The sequence below is a fragment of the Marmota flaviventris genome, chromosome 7 (assembly GCF_047511675.1).
Source record: "Marmota flaviventris isolate mMarFla1 chromosome 7, mMarFla1.hap1, whole genome shotgun sequence".
In the NCBI taxonomy this organism is placed as follows: Eukaryota; Metazoa; Chordata; class Mammalia; order Rodentia; family Sciuridae; genus Marmota; species Marmota flaviventris.
This window is the reverse complement of record NC_092504.1, coordinates 4,818,202-4,840,227: the sequence shown is the minus strand read 5'-3', so window position 1 is coordinate 4,840,227 and position 22,026 is coordinate 4,818,202. Positions and strand designations below refer to the sequence as shown.

General features: G+C 40.9%; 1 protein-coding gene across 8 annotated transcripts in view; it reads left to right on the top strand.

The window, feature by feature from the left end:
• Kiaa0232 (KIAA0232 ortholog) overlaps window positions 1-22,026 on the top strand; it is an 80,796-nt gene that overhangs the window by 12,134 nt on the left and 46,636 nt on the right. For 7 of the 8 annotated variants that reach the window (XM_071614126.1, XM_071614127.1, XM_071614122.1 and 4 more), the window contains exon 2: window positions 14,433-14,926. In XM_071614126.1, coding sequence (XP_071470227.1) covers window positions 14,783-14,926 — 144 coding nt within the window. In that variant the 5' untranslated portion in view covers window positions 14,433-14,782. Of the gene's footprint in view, window positions 1-12,556; window positions 12,600-14,432; window positions 14,927-22,026 lie in introns of all 8 variants that reach the window. The other variant, XM_071614124.1, reaches the window with a different exon arrangement.

Genomic DNA, 22,026 nt, shown 5'->3' with positions numbered 1-22,026 from the left:
TCTTGCAAGCTTCAAGTAGGAGGAAATGTTCTTAATCCGTGAAGAGTGTCTAAGGAAACCGGCCTTACAGAGAATGCCTGTCAGTCTCATGGGGGAGTGTGGGAACATTTCCTGTGTAGTCAGGTGCAGGGCGAAGGGTGCCCCGTTGGTGCCACTTCTCACCAGCCTAGCTGACTGCCACAGTAATCTGACAGGACGGTATTAACAGGCACAAGGACTGTATGCCTAAACAAAATTGCTGTCACTTGCAGATGATAATGTGTAGAAAACTAAAGAGAATTTGTAACCCAGTATCTAGGATAAATCCAACAGCCAGAGTCTGGATCAAAATCTAAAGTTTATTCAAGAGACATAAAAGGAGACCTAATTAAATGTGCGGATGGCTCTTATTCCTGACAGGAAGACAGTGCCGTAAAGCAGTCGGTTCTCTTCAGATAGGTTGATACATGCAATTCATTTCCCATCAGAACCCCAAGAGGGCCTTTCCTAGAATATGACACACTGATCCTAAAATCGTAAGAAAGGGAAAAGGATAAAGAATAGGGAATATGCTCCTGAAGCAGAATTCCAAGACTTGATGTAAAGGTCTCGTAATGAAGACTAGTGTGGTGTTGGCGTAGGGTTGAGTCCCAGACAGACCTGAGGTTATGTTGAGCTTGATGAGAGCAGTGGTGGTAGCAGGGCGGTGGAAGGCTGGTCCTTCCATGAGGTAGGATTGTTGGTTTTCCAGATAGAAAAAATGAAATGCAGGGGTTGCTCTTGTAGAAAGTGTCTCAGATCCCTGAGGCGGAAGGTTGGGGACATGCATGTTTTAGTTAGTTCTTTTTTTCTTTTTTAGTACCTAGGGATTGGACCTAGGAGCTCTTAACCACCAAGGCACTTCCTCAGTTCCTTTTTTTAAAATTCGGAGACAGGGTCTTGCTAAGTTGCTGAGGCTGACTTTGAACTTGTAAACCTCCTGCCTCAACCTCCTAAGCTGCTGGGATTACAGGCGTGTGCCACTGTGCCCAGGAGTTTAGTTAGTCCTTTCTGGGTGTTTCTTTAGCACCTTCCTGCTAGAGCACTCGTCACCTGTCTTCATAGGTGGTATGGTTATGTGTCACCTTCACCCCTTCTCCAAGGGCAAAAAGATAGAAATGGGATTTTGCCTAACAGGGTAGAATGCAGAAGTGATTCAGATGTGGAGCAAGGTGTGGTAGGTGGTGTGATGTAAGGAGCAAAGGAATGAAACTAACTGGCAGGAGGTTCTCAGGGCAGAAGGTGGAGGGAAGGGTGAAGGGCACTTCTGAATCCATGTATTTGTGTGGATATTCTTCATCTAGCTGAGGTCAAATGGAAATATCCTGTGGGTCGTTGGGACTATTAGACTGAGAGGACAAGGTAGGAAAAAGAGATTTGTAGGGGTGACATTTGTATAAATCACACCAACCAACCCACCGTTCTCTCTTCCTTTCTCCTGGCTTATCACTGTGTTGCCCCAACTGCTCTTGAACTCCTAAGCTCAAGCCATCCACCACTGAGGGTCGGCTTTGCTGGTCTTGTGCAGGGGGAGGCAGGGCGCTGTGGAGGGCCTTTGCCCCTGCACAGAACACCCCGTGTGAGGGCGGGAACCTGAAAGCCACTCTAGTGTACTCAGAGACAGTAGATGTGCCCGGAGGCTGTCCAGGTTAGAGGGGAAAGCTGAAGGATTCTGATACTTATAAAAAGGAGTACTGGTTGGTTTGCTGTATAGAATAACTGTGCAAGTTATTTGAGGGGAAGTAAAGAAGAGAGATACTTAACAATTTTATTCCTAAATTATGCCATTAGTTTAACTTTTCAGTCTTGGAGAATTCAGGATGGAAGGACCTCAGGTGGTCTATATCTTACTTATAATTTAGACTTTGGGGAAAATGTTAATTTCATTCTGATTAGAGGTCATGTTTCCCAAACTTTGTTCCAAGGAAGCAAAAGGGGTCTATAAATAACTCAGCACACAAACTACCTACTTCCTTCCTTCTTGGAGGTCCTAGATGTATATTAACATATTGAAAGTTTCAAGAAGCTCTGGTGTTTTCCTAATTTATGCAAAATAAAGTTCTAAAGCAATATAATACATTTGTTGTGTCATCCAGAATAAACTTTGAGAACACCCCCCCCCCCCCAGCCTGTTATCTTTTTAAATGATAACATTTTTCCTTTAAATAGCTTCTAGGGGCTAGAAGAATTACTGTAGTTACCCTAAGAGCTACATCTGAAGACTTGATTTAATGTTTGAAGCATATAACAATGGATGAAAAATTTAGCACACATACTTTGGTACTTTCTGAGTTCTCCACTGTATTTTTTTGCATAATCAAATAGAATTTCATTTAGACCCTTTGAAATTTCTAACTAGTATCAGACAGTCCACACAATTTTTATATTAAATGAGATTTTATTGGCAGATAATAAAACATTGTTGAAGTGTTGCTTATTACCTAAGCCCATTTTGGGGAACTATAATATTTTATAGCTTTTTACAGTAATTTTTAAAAATCCATGGTCTTAGCAATTGGAGAGTTTTGGGCCACTCTCCCCCTCTCTTGAAACTCAGAGGTAGATTGCCTTGGGTTCTGAGTTTAGAAGTTGAAAGCACTAGAATACCTATGCTTAGACATTTTTTTTTTTTTTTTTTTGGTACTGGAGATTGAACTCATGGGCACTCTTCCACTGTGCCGCATCCCCAGCCCTGTTTTGTATTATTTAGAGACAGGGTCTCACTGAGTTGCTCAGTGCCTCGTGGTTGCTGAGGCTGGCTTTGAACTCGAAGTTCTCCTCCCTCAGCCTCCGGAGCTGCTGGGATTATGCTCAGACATTTTGATAAGCAAGAGTATCACTTTGAAAGGTCATTTTGGCACAGTGTGATCTAGTATTTTATATGATAAAATGTTTCAGCTTTGACAGTGCTTTTCATCATATTTGAGCTTTTTGTATTTTCAAAAATTCTAAAAATCTATTTGTTTTAGTTTCTAAATAAACTTGCTTAGGATTTTTGAAATTTTTAATTTCCTAGAGTGAAGATAAATTTTAATTTCTCCTATCTGATGTTTTAAAATTTCTAAAATTTAATTGTTTCATTACTTTTGCAACAAATTTCATTTCATTTAATTTCATTTACTACCTTTCTAACAAAAGCTCTTAGAATTTCATGATAATGAACTTTGTTTTGTCTTGTGTTTGGATCTTGTGTGGTGGCTGTTTTGTTGCATTTTGCAGGCGAGGAGAACTGTTGTAGTTGTGAGTGTGTACATTTCCCCATCCCTTTGGCTAAAATAGTTTATGCTTTTTTAAAATTTTGTAACCTGTTTGACATGCAATTTGCCTCTGCTAGGAAAAAATGAATTTTTGTAAATTCACATAAAGACTTTTTTTTGTGTGTGTGTGTACCAAAGATTGAACCTGGGGGCATGTATAACCACTGAGCCATATCCCCATCTCCCATTTTTTAAAATTTTGAGACAGGGTCTTGCTAAGTTGCTTATGGTTGTGCTAAGGTGCTGAGGGCTGGTTTTAAACTTGTAATCCATTGGGGCTGGGGATATAGCTCAGTTGGTAGAGTGCTTGCCTTGTATGCACAAGGCCCTGGGTTCGATCCCCAATATCAAAAATAAAATAAACTTGTAATCCTCCTGCCTTAGCCTTCCGAGTCACTAGGATTACAGGTGTGTGCCACTGCACCTGGCCCATTAGGACTTTTTTTTTTTTTTTTAAATAAGGAATTTCATTTTGCAGGCAGAAAAACTGCCATTTTGTAGCCCTGCTAATGAATTCTGACATCTAGCACATCTAAGTGAACTGCATTGGTTATTAATAACATAGTAACCTGCAAGCAGTTTTAATCTGGCAGTCCAGTTTTTCAAACCTGAAATGTTAACAGATGAGTATGATCATCAGATAACTGGAGATCAGGTAAAAGTTAGATATAAAATAGTGCAACTTTACTTAAGCAGCTTATCTCCTAAATGGCTGAGTTTAAACAATAAGGACAGAAAGGCTGACTAAAGCTTTCTGGTCTGTATGCATTTGCAAGTAGCAAGGTCAGTAGAGAATTTACCCAGATTGGATGGAAAGCCCTTCCCTTTCCCATCTCCTTTCATATGTGACCTGCTCTCCTTTTGCTTTAATGGAAAATTGCTGATTCTACATGGAAGCAATGCTTTCACCTATCCTGTGTTGTCACATTTGGTTCTTCTTTTTGCCTTCATCTTCAGGTCTGGTTACAGGCCTGCAAATTTTTAAAATTCTTAATAGTTTTGTTACTGTTAAGTAGTAGTCTTAGCTATCAGAACAATCCTGTATTTATGAAAGTAATTCATTGTATCACTGGAGAGCCTGTACTTAGCAGTTCCTTTCTGATACCTTGGCTGGTAAGGATGCAGTGTCTTACTCTTTGTTCAGTTCTCCCTGTTTTCATGAAAGGAACTCAGGTCCCTCACGAGTTTTTTTTTTTTTAATATTACATTATCTTAAAAATAAGCCTTGTTCATTTTTCACAGGATACATCTCTAGAATGGGGTCTGAATGTCCAACATACATAATTTTTCAGACATGGAGTAAACAGGCTTACATGATCAGCTTTTAGCCCCCATCTCCTGTTGTTAGTGATAGAGTTCCAGTTCCGATTCTTTATGGAGGTCCTCTTCTGGCTATAGATTGGCTTTGGGAGCCAGACTCCCTACTAAAGAAAGTAAGCAATACTTTGTGGTCCAAATTGTAGCACCAAAGTGAGTAAATAACAGGCAAAAATTATTTAAAATATATAAAACCTTGGTATGTGTTTGCATTCTCTGGTTTGCCAGGCAAGTATTATTTAGGATCTTGGTAAAAAGTAGTAGCATCGAAAAGCCTGAGCCTTAATATTTCAAACATACTTTTAAAAATTCTCTTTTCTGCGGTCTTCTATTTTCTGTTATATCCTCCCCTCTTCCCTCAGGTACTTTTGTGTGAAAGTGCTGCAGCACCCAGCTTGAATAATTATGAAAAGAAAGTTTAGGGCATGAATGCCCTTGAACCCGAGCTCTTCTGCAGACTTACTGTGAACTTTGGAATGACCAGTTAAAAATATGTAGTTGGAGTGGATGTATAAATTGAGGAAGTACCATACTAGATCAAAGGGAATGGCAGAGGGTTTCAGCTGGTAGAAGAGTGAGTTGTTTTACCTAATACCTGAGCATAAAGCCAAAGCCTGCATATACAGGATGGTGAATTTGGAAGTCAAAACCTCAGGGTCACTATCTTTTACCACCAGCGCCATGCACAGTGCCTGGGACACAAGAATCTCCAGTGCATATGAGAGTGGGAAAGAATGAGGAGTTCCTAGGTTACAGTCCCCCCTGCTCACGGGCTCAGAACTTGGGCCAGAGGGAGTCTTGTGCCACATGTTAATATTTCAAATATTGATTTATTTCTCAAACTCTCTTCAGAATTTATTCATCTCCATTTAGGTTTGGGAAATTATCAGTCCAACAGTTTTAATTATCTGCCAAGATGGGAGCATGCCGCTCAGTGGAACATGGAGTATGTCAGTTTGGCTTGAAGAACTTTCAGCCTTCTTTTGTGAAATAGCCTATCCCCAGGAGGCAGCTAGAGAACAGTCTGAATGGGTCTCATCCCAAGACAAAGGCATGAGGACAGTAGCTGCCTTGAGTGTGCAGGAAGAGAGTAGTAGGATGGCTGCAGGGTTGCAGGAGGCAGGGCAGGCCGCACTGTGCCGCCTGCTGGGCAGTCCTGTCTCAGCAGCACTGGGGCCTTCTGGAACCTTTCTGAGTATATTGCTTTTGTCTCTTTTTTACGAATTATTTTTTGTTTTACATTATTTTAATTCATCTGTGCTTTAATTTTTAGTTTACCAGAATGCTGATTTTAACAATGTTAGATATTTCCTATTAAGAATTCCATATTTTGTCCCATGAAGTGGTCTTCAGGGCTGGTTGCACCTGTCTCTGCTGAAGAGAGGCCAGGAGACTTGCTTTGACTGATGAGTGTGAGCAACTCACTTCCTTGAGAAGGTCTCAGTCACTGGAAGTCAAAACCTCAGGGTCACCTCAATCACATCTTATTTTCTGGCCCCTGAACTGACAGAGTTCAAGATGGTGTCCATTTTGTCACCCTGTGTCCCAGAATGATCATGTTTTGAGTGATTACACTCAGCATCCCTGCCAACCCAGGATGGGCATATAGCATGACAAAAGTATAAATCATTGTTTTAGTCTGCTACAATTTGGGGGCTGTTGTTTCCGAAGTATCATGTGCCCTATTTCAACTAAAACTTTCTTCCATTGGCCTCTTGTTCAGGGGCCCTCTTACTCCTTTTCCTCTGTCAGTAAGCTTAATCTGTTTTTGTTTTCTCACTATTGTGGTACAGGGGATTGAACCCAGGGGCACTTCACCGCTGAGCTACATCCCCAGCCCTTTTTATTTTTAAATTTGGGACAGGACTCGCTGAGTTTAAATACCTGAATTTAAATAGCCACATATGACTAGAGTCTACCACACTGGACAGTGCCTCAAGACTGGAACAACATGGGGGGCAGTGTTGATGAAAAAAGCAGAATATGAAAATATTTGTATGTTATTATTTAACATGTTGAAATACTGAAAAAAAGTACTTCAAGGTGCTAAAATTGTGTGTTTCTATTTTCATATTTAAGAAAATCTTTTAAAACTTTTAAGAAAAGTATATAAGAGGGCTGGGGATATAGCTCAGTTGGTAGAGTGCTTTCCTCTCATGCACAAGGTCCTGGTTCAATCCCCAGCACCACAAAAAAATATATAATATAAGCCAGGCATGGTGGCACATGCCTATAATTTCAGCAACGTGGGAGGCTGAGGCAGGAGATTGCAAGTTTGAGGCCAGCTTGGGCAATTTGGCAAGACCCTGACTCAAAATAAATAAAAAGGGTTGGTATAGTTCAGTGGTGGACCTCTTGATTCAATCCCCAGTACCAGGAAAGGGGGGGAAAAAAGCCAGTAAGGTAAAATTGAGCAGAAAGAAATACTCTGAAGTCAACTGCCAACCGGCTGCTTCAAAATATGAATGCACTGTTTGCACAGAGCTACCCAGCTTTTTCTCCCGCATTTTACCCAGAGCAGCGTGGATTCACAGCTGCTCCTCCCTGTGTGCTATGTGATTGGCTAGGATATCACACAAGGCAGTCAAGTCACCATGCCTGTGCACTGTTGTATTTTGCAGTGATTTGCATGTGTTGTGATCACACCTAGAATACTTATAGTGCATTGCAAAAAAGAGAGAGAGAGAGAAGCACCTTGCTGTATTTGAACACCAAAGAAATTGCACTGTAGACAAAGTATATCTCTTACTGGAGCTGCTGCTAGTACACTCCAAACAACTATCTCAAAAACCTAGCAAGAGCTATAGTTTGAATTATTTTCAGTAATAACATGTGGCGTTTAAAGCTTATAGAAAGATGACTGTATTTCTCAGAACATTGTCACATAGGGATGAGACTTTGAAAGATTCGTGAACTTTCTCAAAATGATCCCTCCTCCAAAAAAAAAAAACAAAAAACCACTTTATTATTGAAGTACTTATTTTAAATTTGTGACATTATCAGTTTTATCTATTTTTTGAAAGAGCTTTGTTTTAGGTAATAATAGCTTGAGTACTTAGGCCAGTTTTCTCTTCCTTAGTGGCCAAACCTCTTGGGGAATGTCGCATCACCCTGAAAACATGTAGACTAGATGGTGGAAGGAGTCAGTGTCTTTGCTTTAAAAATCGACTTTGTTATTCTGGTTCCAAGAAAGATCTTCACGTCACAGGCGCTGGCATTGACTCCTGAAGACTGAGGCTAGCGTGTATTATAACTCAGTGCAGGGTTACCTGGGGGATCAGCTGGGCCTGACTGCTGTTCTTCTGTCAAGCCACCACACTCTGGCTGCCAGGCACAGAGCCATGTTATTATGGTTTAGATATGAGTTGTCCCCCCAAAAGCACACGTGTGAGACAATGCAAAAAGGTTCAGAGGTGAAACGCTTAGAGGAGGAGAGTCGGAACCCAGTCACTGGATTAATCCACTAATAGGGATTACCTGGGTGGTAATTTTAGGCTGGTAGGTGCAACAGGAGGAGATAGGTCACTGGGGACATGACTTGGGGTTTATATTTTGTCCATGATGAGTGGAGTTCTGTCCCTGCTTCCTGATTGCCGTGTCCTGAGCTGCTTTCCTCCACTATACCCTTCCGCCATGATGATCTGCATTATCTTGGGTCTAGAGCAATGGAGTTGGCTCTCTGTGAACTGAGACCTCAGAACCCATGAGCGATAAATACGCTTTCCCTTCTCTGTGTTATTGTCAGGTCTTTTGGTCACAGCAATGAAAAATTTGACTAAAATACATGTTAATATTGACCCAAAAGCCTGCACAGCGTTGCTTCAGTCTTTGGGGGATAATTTTCATTGACTACAAGGGCTGTTTTTAATCCCAAGGTCCTTAAAATGTCTACTAGACAGAAAAAGCCCAATTTGTGCTGAGCTTCTTTGAGTCTGAACTGTTTGGGTAGAGTGTGGCTTAAATGCACAGAGATTGCTTTGCAAATGTCTGCATTCCAAAATAAATAGAAAGCTGGACGGCAGAGGGAGGCTGTGTATCTCTGTATTCGCCCTCTGCCACTAGCCATTTTGGGGACTTTACAATGTCACACTTTTGCCAGCTGTGTTCTTCAGCTTGCCAGGTAGATGAACATGGGTTTTGTTTACGTGGGTAAAACCGCACTCCCCCGGCCCCATGCTTTGACTGCTAGAGGTAAGTTTCAGCTGGGTGTCTCCGCATCAGCTCTCTGACTTGGTCAGATGTTCGCCCTTTACGGGAAGCTTGGTGTTTAGGGAAAGGGAGCCTAATACCTGCTAGTAGCTCCAGGTTCACAGCAAGGAGGGCAGACGCCAGCTGCAAGCCAAGAATGGCTCCCCCTGGAAGAAACAGGAAGAAGTAAGCCGTCTAGTGACTGGTGTGTCCTGTGTGGATGGGAAGGGACTGGAGAGGTGTGCGCAGCCTTGTCTGAAGTTTCCAGACTTGCTTCCTCTTTCTTTTCCTTGGTCCTCAGCCATCTGTGCTCTGTAGATTATAATCTCCTGGTGACTCTATGGCTGTGACCATGTATTTGCGCTTGGCCATTGAGAAAGTCACAGAAAGAGTGACTTTTGAGTGGCTAATAGCACAGTTGGAGGTCATGCAACTTTGGCTTCGGGAGTGGCTTCATTTTGCAATTTGCATGCCAGTTTTTCCTGCGCTACCTGGTATCATTTGGCTAAAGAAAATCTCCTTCAAGAGGCCATCCTGTGGTTGGGCTGAGATTCTCTTTTAAAGAAATGGGATAAAAATCACGACAACATTTCTATGTCAAACTTTACAGTGAACCAGGTCTTTCACAGCATAAAAGCTTAAGGCCTTTATCCATTTCAGTAATGAGGGAAACAAGTATAAGCCGAGCCTTTCATAGTAAACTAACATTTTGAAGGTGAGTGGCAAAGGTGACTATATATTTCATTAGCCTGTGCCCTCTCCGTTTGATGGATATTGTTTGATTCAGTTTCCTCAGATTTTGGTTAGAACTTCTGAATCTCTCATCTCTCTTCCTGTGGGTCCGTAGTTTTCTTGTACTATATTTATCTGGCTTTTGGTATTAGATAATGCTGGCCTTATAACATGACTCAAGAAACGTTCTCTTCTCTTCACTTTCGGAAAAATTTGAATAAAATTGGCATTACATTTTCCTTAAATATTTGGTAGAATTCAGCTTTGAAGCTGTCAGGGCCTAGAGATTTGTGAGTTTTTAACTGTAAATTCAGTTCCTCTTGTGGACACAGAGATATTCATTAAGTGTCTCCAAGTGAGCTTTTGGTAATTTGTTTAAGGAATTTGTCATTTCTGTCTGAGTTGTTGAGTTTATTGGTGTAGAGTTGTGTGTGTGTGTGTGATGCTGCAGATGGAACGCAGGGCCTATTCCACGCTAGGCAAGTGCTGTCCCTGGTGTGAGGTTTTTTCTAATATCCTTTTCATGTCAGCAGAACCTGTAGTCACCTCCTCTTTCCATCCTGGTGTTATAATTTGCCTTCTCTCTTTGCTGATAAGTCCAAGTAGAGGCCTGTCTACTTTATTTAAAATAATCAGGTTTATTTCATTGTTCTTCTGCTTTCTATTTCATTCTGTTCTAATCCTTTTTCTTTTTTAGTTTAGGCTACATTTGCTTCTCTTTTTCTAGTTTCTTAAGGTAAAAACCTCAGAGATCATTAATTTGAGACCTTTTCTAACATAGGTAGTGTTTTAAATTTCTTCCTAGGTAAATACTGCTTTTGTGGCATTCTGAAAATATTGATACATTGTGTTTTCATTTTCATTCAGTATAAAATATTTTCTTACCTCTCCTTTGTCCAGTTGGTTGTTTAGAAATACATCTGTTATTTCTCAAATATTTGGGCGAGGGTTGGGGCTGGGGCTGTAGCTCAGTGGTAGAGTGCTTGCCTTGCACATGTGAGGCACTGGATTTAATCTTCAGCACCACGTAAAAATAAATAAAGACATTGTGTCCATCTACAACTAAAAAATATTTTTAAAAATATTTGGGGGATTTTCCATACATTTGTTGTTTATAATGTAATTCCATGGTCAGGAAACATGCTTGTGTGACTTGAATTCTTTCAGCTGTTTGAGACTGCCTTCGGACCGAGAACCTAGTCTGTCCCTGTCAAGCTGCGGGGGGCTGTTCTTCTCTCTGTCTTGGTTTTCTGTGATGTGCTGAGAAAGGGGTGTTGAACCTCCCTGTGTAGCTGGGACTTTGTGTTTCTCCTTTCAGTTCTCCCAGCTTTTGCTTTATATATTTTGAAACTGTGCGGTCGGGTGTGCACTATAGAGCTGCTAAATCCCTCTTGATGCATCAACCTTCATCTTCACACATTGACCTTGGTCTCTGCTGACCTCTTTGCTCTGAAATCTGTGTTTTCGGACAGTAACAGTGTGGACATTGGGCTTTTGTCTTGTCAGCATAGCATCATCTGTGTTCTTCCAGCCTTTCCCTTGGAACATTTGCGTTTTTATATTTAAAGTGGCAGCACATAGTCTGGTCTTGCTGTTTTAAAATCCAGTCTGTTGGCTGGGGTTGTGACTCAGAGGTAGAGTGCTTACCTAGCATGCATGAGGCACTGGGTTCAATCCTCAGCACCACATAAAAATAAAATAAAGATATTGTGTCCACCTATAACTAAAAAATAAATATTTTTTTAAAAATCCAATCTTTCTTTGCCTTTTAAATCAGTGTGTTTATATATTTGTTGTGATTATTAATAGCTAATTTATCCGACTCTGTCTTCAAGTGAAATGCCCTTTCCTGTCCTCTGTAAGAACCTTGCAGTATCTGGGCACAGTGGCTGCTCAGGAGGCTAAGGCAGGAGATCAAGGTTCAAGTCCAGCCTCAGCAACTTAGTGAGACCCCATCTCAAAAGGAAAAAGGGCTGGGGTGCAGCTCAGTGGTAGAACAGCCCTGGGTTCAATTCCCAGTAACAAAAATAAAAATAAATAGATTTCACGATTATTAAAAAAAAAAAAAAAAAGGAGAGGCTTGTAGGAGTGTGCTGCATCTCTTCTCCCAGCCTGGGTGCTTCTGCTCCTTGTTCTGCACTTTGCTTGTACATGTGCTACACGTATGTTATTTTTGTTTAAAAAGTCAGTTATCTTTTAAGGATATTCAAATAATGAAACAAATATAATTACCATTTCCAGCTTTGAGTGGATCCACATTTTGTTCTGGTACCATTTTTTTCTCTTTTCATACTACCGTAGGACAGATTTGCTGCTGATGAATTCCTCAGTTTTTACATGTCTAAAAAGTCTGTTTCAACTTTTTTGTTGCTGTTGTTTTATCTGTTTATTTTTAGTTCTAGATGGACACAATACCTTTATTTTATCTGTTTATTTTTAAGTGGTGCTGAGATGGAACCCAGCACCTCACCTGTGCTAGGCCAGTGCTCTACTACTGAGCCACTCCCCCAGCCCCACAACTTGATTTTGAAAGATATTTTTAAGGAATATAGAACTCTCAGTTGACAGGGTTTTTTTTTATGTTTTTTTTTTTTTTTTTTCTTTCAGTATTTTAAAAGTTTTGCTCCATTGTCTTCTCACTCCCGTGGGGCCCAACAGGAGCTCTGAGGTCATCATTTTCTTATCCTCAGTGTGCCTCTCTTTCTGGCTGCTTTAAGCTTTTTCTCTTTGTCTCAGGCTTCAGTGTTTTGTTATGGAGTGTCGTTTTCTTCATGTCTCTTGGGTTGGAGTTCACTGAGCATCGTGGATCTGTGAGTTTTTTTTTTTTAAAGCTTCATCAGTGTAGAAAAATTTTCAGGTGTTAATCTTTAAATATTTCTCTATCTCCTCCATTTCTTTTCAGACACCAATTGCATGTATGTTGGGTTTCTAAAGTTGTCACACAGCTCACGTGCTCTATTCAGGCTTTTAAGTTATTTTTTCATCCATCCTGCAGTTAGTTCTGTTTTGTAAAGTTCAGTGATCTTTTTTTTTTTTTTTAACAGACTTCTCCTGTGTTTCTCCCTGTGAACATATCTTCATCTCCAGGTATTGGGTTGTACATCTTTTACATTATCCTCCATTCTCTTCTCATCTTTTTGAACAGTTACAATAACTGTTTCAATGTCTTCTCCGCCTCTAACTTCTCTGACAATTCTCAATTTCATTTTGGATGTTTTTGTTTTCCTATAAAAATTGAGCTTTGTTCTGGGACCATTATGAATTTAGTTGGAAATAGTTTGGTCCTTTGGGGTCTTTTAAGATTTGTCAGGCAGGACCAGAGCATTGTTTAGGGCTAATGCCCACCATAAACACTAGATCCTCTTGAGTGTTCAAGCCAGGGTCCCCTACACTGAGGTTCTCTAGCGTGCTGGGTGTCGCTTGCCCCACTGTTGAGCAGGAATCCTGTCTCCTCCTGCTCTTCATGGTGCTCCTTGCCCGCGCAGGGTTAGGTCCTTACTTAGACACACACCCATGAACACTGGTGAATGTTTGTGGACAACCCTTTGCACAAGTGTCTGATATTTCCACTCTCTGCAGCCCTCTCCGACTTCTTCCTGTGAATCCAGTGACCTAGGTTCCCCTCTAGTTTCTTCAACCATTGTGTCAAATCTCCTTGAATGATAACCAACTTGTCAGCCTGCTACATGTGACATCCCAGATTATTCCACTGATGATCTGTCTGTAATCCTGAGAACCAAATAGTTGTTAAACGAGTTCTGGAAAATGTTTTCATTTTAAGAGTCAGCTGATGAAACTCATAGAAAACCTTTGCTTTGATTTAATCAACTTTGATAATTTAGAAAAGATAACATATTAGCAAGAGTTTTTTAAAATAGCCAAATACTCATTAGTGATACATTAATCCAGCAACTTAGTCCTACAGTGGATTTAAATTTTTTAAAAAATATTTGATGTATGTAAAGTTTACTATGTAGTTGTAGATGGAATGCAAGAAACTCAGTCTTAAATCTTTGGGGGAAGAGTATTTAACTTTCTGACTTGATGCTTTTACTAACAGTGAACACTAAGACTGCTTCATAAGAGTTATTTTCAGTAGCCTTCTTATTGTCTGCTAAAGTTCATGCAGAAGCTGAGCTGATGAGCTTCACCTCTAACTGTGTTGGTGTTTTTTGCTAGAAGTATACATCAATCAGTACTCTGCCACAAAGAACATTATGATTTTATAAACTCATTGTTAGATTAGTTTCACAATTAAAATATGTTAAAGGGAATGCTGTTAAATCAAGAGTGTCATCTATCACAAACAATCGGAAATTCAACCTACGTATGTAAGAAAAGTTATAGTAGGTATAAAGTGTAGCCTGCCATGGTATAAAAATGTTTGTGTTTCACCTTAATTTGTATGAAATAAGCAATGACTAGTCCTGAAATTTTTAGGCATATGAAAGAATTGATCACCTGTATAAAACTTAAATTTAAAGGACTAATTCGTTTTGCCTGTGTTTCAATAAAATTAATATTTGACTGCTTATTTCTGTTACACTTAAATGTGAACTAGTGATTTGTTAGTAAATTCTTTCAGTGTTACATATAAACAAAAATTTATTATTAAAAATTTATTGTAATCTAATAAAATGTTTTTATTAGTCCTGTCTCTTGAGATAACAAAATAAACCATCAGTATAATTGAGCACAGACAGAACATAAACTTCTCAATTTTCCTGTTAAAAGATAGTAAGCTTTTAAAAGTTTACAGTGTCATTTAATTTTAAATGTCAAAGGTTCCAGGGGGAAAATAGTGTTCTAAGATCAAAGGTATTTCAATAAAGAGGAACAGTTTGTTTTTTTTTCCACAAGATAAATAATTTGGTTTACATGTATATATAATGCATATCTTTTTTTCTCTCATTTTTGTAGGTTCTGCCGGAGACTTAGATTTGGCCTCCATGTGAAATGAAAGTAGGAAACTGCACGCGCGTATCTGTTGCTGTCAGGATGCTGGTTCAGTGGTCATGCCTAAAGAGGGAGGTGCTGTTCTAGAGAGCTGATGGCCAGCACAGGTGGATGCTGGTCCTAGGTGTCAAGCTTCTACCCTTTCTACCGGAGTGAAAATCCCCTCCAGGTACAACAGCACACCAACTACAGAAAATGCCTTGTGTTCTAAGGATGTCAGCAACCTAGATTCATGTACCTGTCTGCACAGTTGTGGATGGTTTGCCATCTGAGAGCTCCTCGAGTTCTATCCAGGCCCCGTGTCTGTTTCTGACATGTCTCTGCTTCATGCTTTGGGCCCAGTGCAGACCTGGCTGGGACAAGAGCTGGAGAAATGTGGCATCGATGCCATGATTTATACTCGGTACGTCCTCAGTCTCCTGCTGCATGACAGCTATGACTACGACCTGCAGGAACAGGTATTCATTCATTTACGTGTTTTAAATGTCCTGTGAAAACCGATGATTGTATTTGCATGTGTTACGTTCTTAACGAGGGCGATTGTGCTCCAGAGCAGGCCAGTCAGTGTGTGTTGTGCAGACTCGACTCTGTCGGGGACGAGATGACAAGTTGGAACTTGGGTTGGAACTTGGCAAGTCCACTGTTCAGTTCGTCGTTTGCTTGGCAGCTTTCTCTGTGTCACGGGCATTCGAGATGTTGCCTGGATTGCCGATAAGTTGATGGCCTGCTCTTTGAGCAGCACTGTCCTGCAGCCTTGGCTCCACATTCAGGCAGTTGTATATCACAGCTAGGTGTTTAGTCATTGTTCCTGTTCACTTCTTACCATCCCAAAGTTTAACACCTGGATCTTATTGGCAAGAGTGATGTTAAATAGCGTGACAAATCAGTAGACTTAAAGTTCTGTAAAGCTCATAACTTTGCCAGAAGTCACTGTATGTCACCTTGTAATTCAGACATTGTGAATTTTTTTTTGACATGGGTGCTGAGTTTAAAGTGAGAAACCAACCAAATCTGGGTTCTTGAAAAATAACTCAACCTCAGTCTCATTCTCCAGGAGGAGCTCCTCAAGGGTGGCCTGCTGAAGGGAAGCACAGTTTTCAGCCACCAATGGATGGGCTCTGGGTGACCTCTGCCTGCAAATTTCACATAAACTCTTGGTTTTTATAGAACCTTGGTGGGAAGAAGGGGCTATTTTGTGGACTTTTATTTTTCAAGCTATTGTTACTAACACTGAAAACAAAAAACAAAGTTTCATTGACAGAGAAACTGCCTTTGCCCTTCCAAGCCACCAAAGCACCTGAGGTTCTGTAAGTGTAACATGCAGAACATCTCCTCGGGTCTCCCGCGTCCCTGTACAGACAGGCCTTCCCACTGCAGGTGTCTCATCATGTCTCTCTGGACACATGACTTCCAAGCAGCTTACAGCCTGGGCCAGAGGGAATTGGGAAGTGAGGTTTCCAGAGGGTTGACTCAGAACCTGATGATCAGCAGATGGGTTCGGTATTTGGTAGTTTCCTTACTAAAGCTTGACGATTTGCCTCCATCTTTGTAGCAAATGCAGAATAGAGTATTTAGGGACAAGTAAAATATTAAATCTACAAGCATGGAAGAACTTTCCAGAAGTAAGAAACATCTTTCTTATAATTAAAATAATCACATACTTCAGTTATAAACATGTACTTGTGTTTACATGGGAATGAGTGATTTTTTTTTAGTAGGACTTTAATATAATTTCAATGTCAGCAGTTTCAGCTTAGAATATTTAATCAATAAATTAATAAGTTATTAAAATTAAATTAGTACATTTACTAACCCAAAGTGTTCCTGTGCTAAGGGCTGTAAGACATTTAGGGTAAAGCATAGGCCTGTTCTTGATAAGATTGTGGTGAAGCACATCTCTGATGAGATTTGATGGTGGACCCGCTGGTGTCTATGAGCTGCAGCTGGTGAGGGTCTGCCTGGGTTTGGTCCTCCCTGCTCAGTTGTGGTTCATCATCAGGACATAAAAGGTACAGGTTGGTGAAAACAGTGTATCTGGAGTTATGAGAAGGACCCACAGGGAAATAAAAGACCCTAAAATATTGCTCCACTCAGTCCTGGGAAGCAGACATGCGTGTCGTGTGTTGATGAAGAAGTTCAGATGCAAAACCATACCTGACAAGAGGTGACTCGGTGCCGAGGCAGGTATTCACCCCTCTGGCTGGTGGTGCTGGCTGCGCGCTGAGCGGTGGTGAACCGCTTCGTCTGGTGTGGAGGTGCCACGGCTGGCAGGGATTTCACCTCATGGGCTTTCCTTCTCTGGTCGTGACTGCTGTGCTCTGGTAGGTATATTCTCAGACAAGAATTCCCTGTGTATCACTTTTAGATGATATCAACTGCTTTTCTTCCTCGTCCTTCAAAGCTCAGGTCACATTTTCTTTGAAACTTTCGATTCTTCTCAAAAGCAATGTCTTTTACCACGATCGACTGTGTCGCTTCTGTGCAGCTTTTCACTTTGTTTGCTGGAATGTGATCTCTTTCTCAGTCAGCTACAATACCCTTGTGGGCAGAAAATCACTTTTTTTTTTTTTTTTTAAGAAGATTTCAACTTTTCCTTGAAAAGTCATTTCTAACATCAGAAGAGCAGCAGGAGTAGTGTATACTTTTGTGGTGGTCACTCAGGCCACAGTTGGTGGTGCCTTCACCCTTTGCTTTATCTCTGTTCTCCTGTGCATGCCACCTCCTGAGTGCACCAATGTGCACGTGCTGGTGGCACCTGGAGCATCCTGCCTCAGGGCACATGCCCGGTTCCTTTTTAATTTAATTTAATGTCTTTTTGTGGGGGTACCAGGTATTGAACTCAGGGAGACAGGGCCTCACTGAGTTGCTTAGCACCTTGCTAAATTGCTGAGGCTGACTTTGAACTTGGGATCCTCCTGCCTGTACCTCCCGAGCTGCTGGGATTACAGGCATGAACCACCACTTCCGGCTTAATTTTATTTTAAGATAGGGTCTTAACTAAATCATCCAGGCCGGCCTTGAACTTGTTGTCCTCCTGTCTCAGCCTCCCAAGGAGCTGAGATCACAGGCATGGTCACTAAGCCTGGCCTCAGTGTATCTCCTGGACAGCCATAGTACAATTATAGAATTAAGGAAAATTACTATCAGTGCAACATTACTGTCTCAGACCCAGTCAGCATTTAGTTCTCAACAGTTGTCCCAATGGTGTTCTTCATTGCAGTTTTGTTTTTTGTTTTTTTTTTTAACTCTAGCGTCCAGTGAGTCATGCATTGGTTTTAGTGGTCACATCTCTAATCTCATCATCCCTTTGTGTCTCATGACATTGGCATTTTTGGAGAGTATAGGCCATTTGCTTTCCAAGGTGTCCTTCAGGTTGGTGTGTTGCGTTGGCCTCAGTTCCTGAGGTTGTGGCAATGCTGTGACCTAAGTGATGGTGTATCCTTCCCTGTGCGCCATAGCATGGCATGTGCTGTATGACAGTCTGTGCCTTCTGGCTGATGCTGGCTCTGCTTCAGGTGTTGCCCACCAGAGTCCCACTCCAGAGCCGAGTGCTCCTCTCTTTGTGATGAGCCGAGCCGAGCTTGACAGTCTGGAGTCCACTGCTGAGTCCTGCCTACATCAGCTGTTACCGTGGTGGTTGGAGGTGGTGATTTCCCACCTCAGTTCTGCCCCCTGCATTGTGGTTTACATTCTGCAGGGCCTTCCTCTTCCGCTTTCTCTTTTTAAAATCAGTAAAGTAACCAGGTCACGCAGGGAGCACTCTAGCGCACCAGATGCGGTGCTGGCTATTTCTCATGTAGGGATTGCCTTATTCTTTCTCAAGGTAAGCCTTGAAGGTAAAGATGGTGTTCCTTATTACTTAGAGAGCAGTTAGAGGATCCTGGGTCAACATGGTTATAGATACCAGGATTCTTTCAGTCTGCTCCTGTTAGAGCTGTTTTTTATACCAGATGACTTTGTGGTTTGTTTTTTTTTAATTTTATTTTTATATATAACAAATCATTGTCAGATACATAGCAGACTCTATTGTTAAGGGCAAGCTTTTTTTTCTTAAATTTTAAAAAATTCTAACTTGTTATACATGACAGCAGAATGCATTACAATTCATATTACACATCGAGCACAATTTTTCATATCCCTGGTTGTACACAAAGTATAACACCTTTCATGTCTTCATATGTGTACTTAGGGTAACGGTGTCCATCTCATTCCAACATCTTTTTTTACACCCCTTGCCCCCTCTTCTATTCCCTCTCCTTTACCCTATCTAGAGTTCGTCTAATTTTCCCAGGCTTCCCCTCCCAACCCCACTATGAATCAGCCTCCTTATATCAGAGAAAACATTTGGCATTTAATTTTTTGGGATTGGCTAACTTCACTTAGCATTATATTCTCCAACTCCATCCATTTACCTGCAAATGCCATGATTTTATTCTCTTATTGCTGAGTAGTATTCCATTGTGTATATATACCACATTTTCTTTATCCGTTCATCTACTGACTGACAGGCATCTAGGTTTAGCTGTTGTGAATTGTGCTGCAATAAACATTGATGTGGCTGTGTCCCTGTAGTATGCTGTTTTTAAGTCCTTTGGGTATAGACCGAGGATTGGATAGCTGGGTCAAATGGTGGTTCCATTCCAAGTTTTCCAAGGAATCTCCATACTGCTTTCCATATTGGCTGCATTATTTTGCAGTCCCACCAGCAATGTATGAATGTACCCTTTTCCCCACATCCTTGCCAACACTTATTGTTGTTTGTATTCTTAATAGCTGCCATTCTGACTGGAGCGAGATGAAATCTTAGTTTTGATTTGCATTTCTCTAATAGCTAGAGATGAAATATATTTTTTCATATATTTGTTGATTGATTGTATTTCACCTGAGAAGTGTCTGTTCAGTTCCTTGGCTCACTTATTGATTGGGTTATTTATTTATTTATTTTTTTGGTGTTAAGTTTCTTGAGTTCTTTATATACCCTAGAGATCAGTGCTCTATCTATTGTGCAAGTGGTAAAAATTTGTTCCCAAGCTGTAGGCTTTCTGTTTACTTCACTGACTGTTTCTTTTGCTGAGGAAAAGCTTTTTAGTTTGAATCCATCCCATTTATTAATTCTTGATTTTATTTCTTATGCTGTAGGAGTCTTATTAAGGGAAGTAGGGGCCTATCGGATATGATGGAGATTGGGGCCTACTTTTTCTTCTGTTAGATGCAGGGTCTCTGGTTTAATTCCTAGTTCCTGATCCACTTTGAGTTGAGCTTTGTGCATGGTGAGATATAGGGGTTTAATTTCATTTTGTTGCATATGGATTTCCAGTTCTCCTAGCACCATTCATTGAAGAGGCTATCTTTTCTCCAGTGTATGTTTTTGGAGCCTTTGTCTAATATAAGATAACTGTAACTATGTGGGTTAGTCTCTGTGTCCTCTATTCTGTACCATTGGTCTACCAGTCTATTTTGGTTCTAGTACCTTAAGCTATACTACAGAGCGATAGTAACAAAAACAGCATGGTATTGGCACCAGTAATTGCATTAAATCTGTATAGTGGTGGTGTGGTCATTTTGACAATATTAATTCTGCCTATCCAAGATCAAGGGAAATCTTTTCATCTTCTAAGGTCTTCTTTAATTTCTTTCTTTAGTGTTTTTTAGTTTTCATTGTAGAGGTCTTTCACCTCTTTTGTTAGTTGATTCCCAAAGAATTTTTTTTTTTTTTTTTTTTTTTTTTTGAGGCTATTGTGAAAGGGGTAGTTTTCTTCATTTCCCTTTCAGAGGATTTGTCACTGATATACAGAAATGCCTTTGATTTATGGGTTTTGATTTTGTATCATGCTACTTTGCTGAAAATTCATTTACTAGTTCTAGGAGTTTTCTGGTGGAATATTTTGGGTCTTATAGGTATAGAATCATATCGTTGGCAAATAGTGCTAATTTGAGTTCTTCTTTTCCTATCTGTATTTCTTTAATTTATATCATCTGTCTAATTTCTCTGGCCAGTGTTTCAAGAAGTGGTGACAGAGGCATTGTAAGGGCAAGCTTTAGAGACCAGGTGGAGTTAGGTTACTGTTTTTTCATGTACTGGTAAAGCTTTTAGAGAAGGGGGAAAGTTCCTTGTCTTCGCTGTTGACAGTTGATGTAGGATACAGTTCCCCCAGAGAGAAAGTGAGTGCCAGGAAACTTGGGAAGGTAGGCCTGCACCCTAGGTTGTGTCCCTTCAAAACACTTTGCATGTTGCTCAACAGTGGCTAAGAGGGGAGCTGTGGTAAATTGTCAACCTGCATGTGCTGGGGGCTTTCCTTGCCCGGAAGCCATGCTGATTGATGGCATCAACAAGCTCTCATTATCCTTCCAGGTAGGGAGGGGAGGGCTGTTCAGGAAGATCATTTTACAGTCCCAGACATTTTTTTAAAAAATTTTTTTGTTGTTGATGAACCTTTATTTTATTCATTTATTTATATGCAGTTCTGAGAATTGAACCCAGCGCCTCACACATGTGAGGCAAGCGCTTACCACTGAGCTGCAACCCCAGCCACCAAGCATTCTCAACTTTCCTTTATAGCTAACTAATTAAAACTACCGGCCTGGGGATATAGCTCAGGTGGTAGAGTACTGGCCTTGCATGCACAAGGCCCTGGGTCTGGGTTCAATCCCTAGCACCACAAAAAAGAAAGAGAGAGAGAAAGAAAGAAAAGCACAACTACCACCGAAGAGTTTAATATTTTCCTGGTTGTAAATTCTGTTTCTTATTCATACAAGGAGTCTGGGATTAAAACAGGAAGCCCAGGTCAGTGTGGTTTAAATGGAAATACAGTAAAAACGAACACGTGTGCCAGCCACTGTTGTAAGTGCTGATTTTTCAGTTTATAGTAACTCAGTCCTCATGGTGTGCTGATGTTATCTGTGTTTTATAAGTGGAATACTCAGTTACAGCAGCTAAGTAACTTGTTCAGGGTCACACAGCTAAGTAAATTGTGTAGCACTTACTGGTTTGGAAAACTTAAAATGTCCCTGGGTTAGGATGACTTCAGTGGCAGCCTGATGCAGAGCCTGGCTCTCAGTTTGCCTCCTCTGGCCTTTGTTCACAAGCCTCATCCCTCTCCTGCCTGCTGTCGCTCAGACTCGCACGTCCAGCAGAACAATGAGGCTTCTTGTCCTTGCAGGTCGACTTGGCCATGGTCCTGTCCTTGGCTTGGCCACTGTGATCAGGGGGCTGCGATGGCTAGGAATTGGCTGTCCTCCAGAGGCAGCCAGAATGATAGTGCTGAACCTTCAGAGTAAAGGTCCTCTCTAAATTCCTTTGTACAAGGTATTCTTCCTTTTTATGATCTGTTACCGCTTCTCAATTTTAGGAAGTAGTTTCAATTTGTACTACATTCCAAGATTTGGTCTTCAAATAAACCATTTTCCTCATGCAGGAGTCTGACCTTCTTAGACTTCTCCCACAGTCTTTCCAGGACGCCCTCAGTCTGTGGCAGGGTTCGGGGTCCTTGAGCTGCTGGGGTTTTAGATCTCAGCACCACCAGGACTCAATGAACACTTCAGCTATGGAGCAACTGTG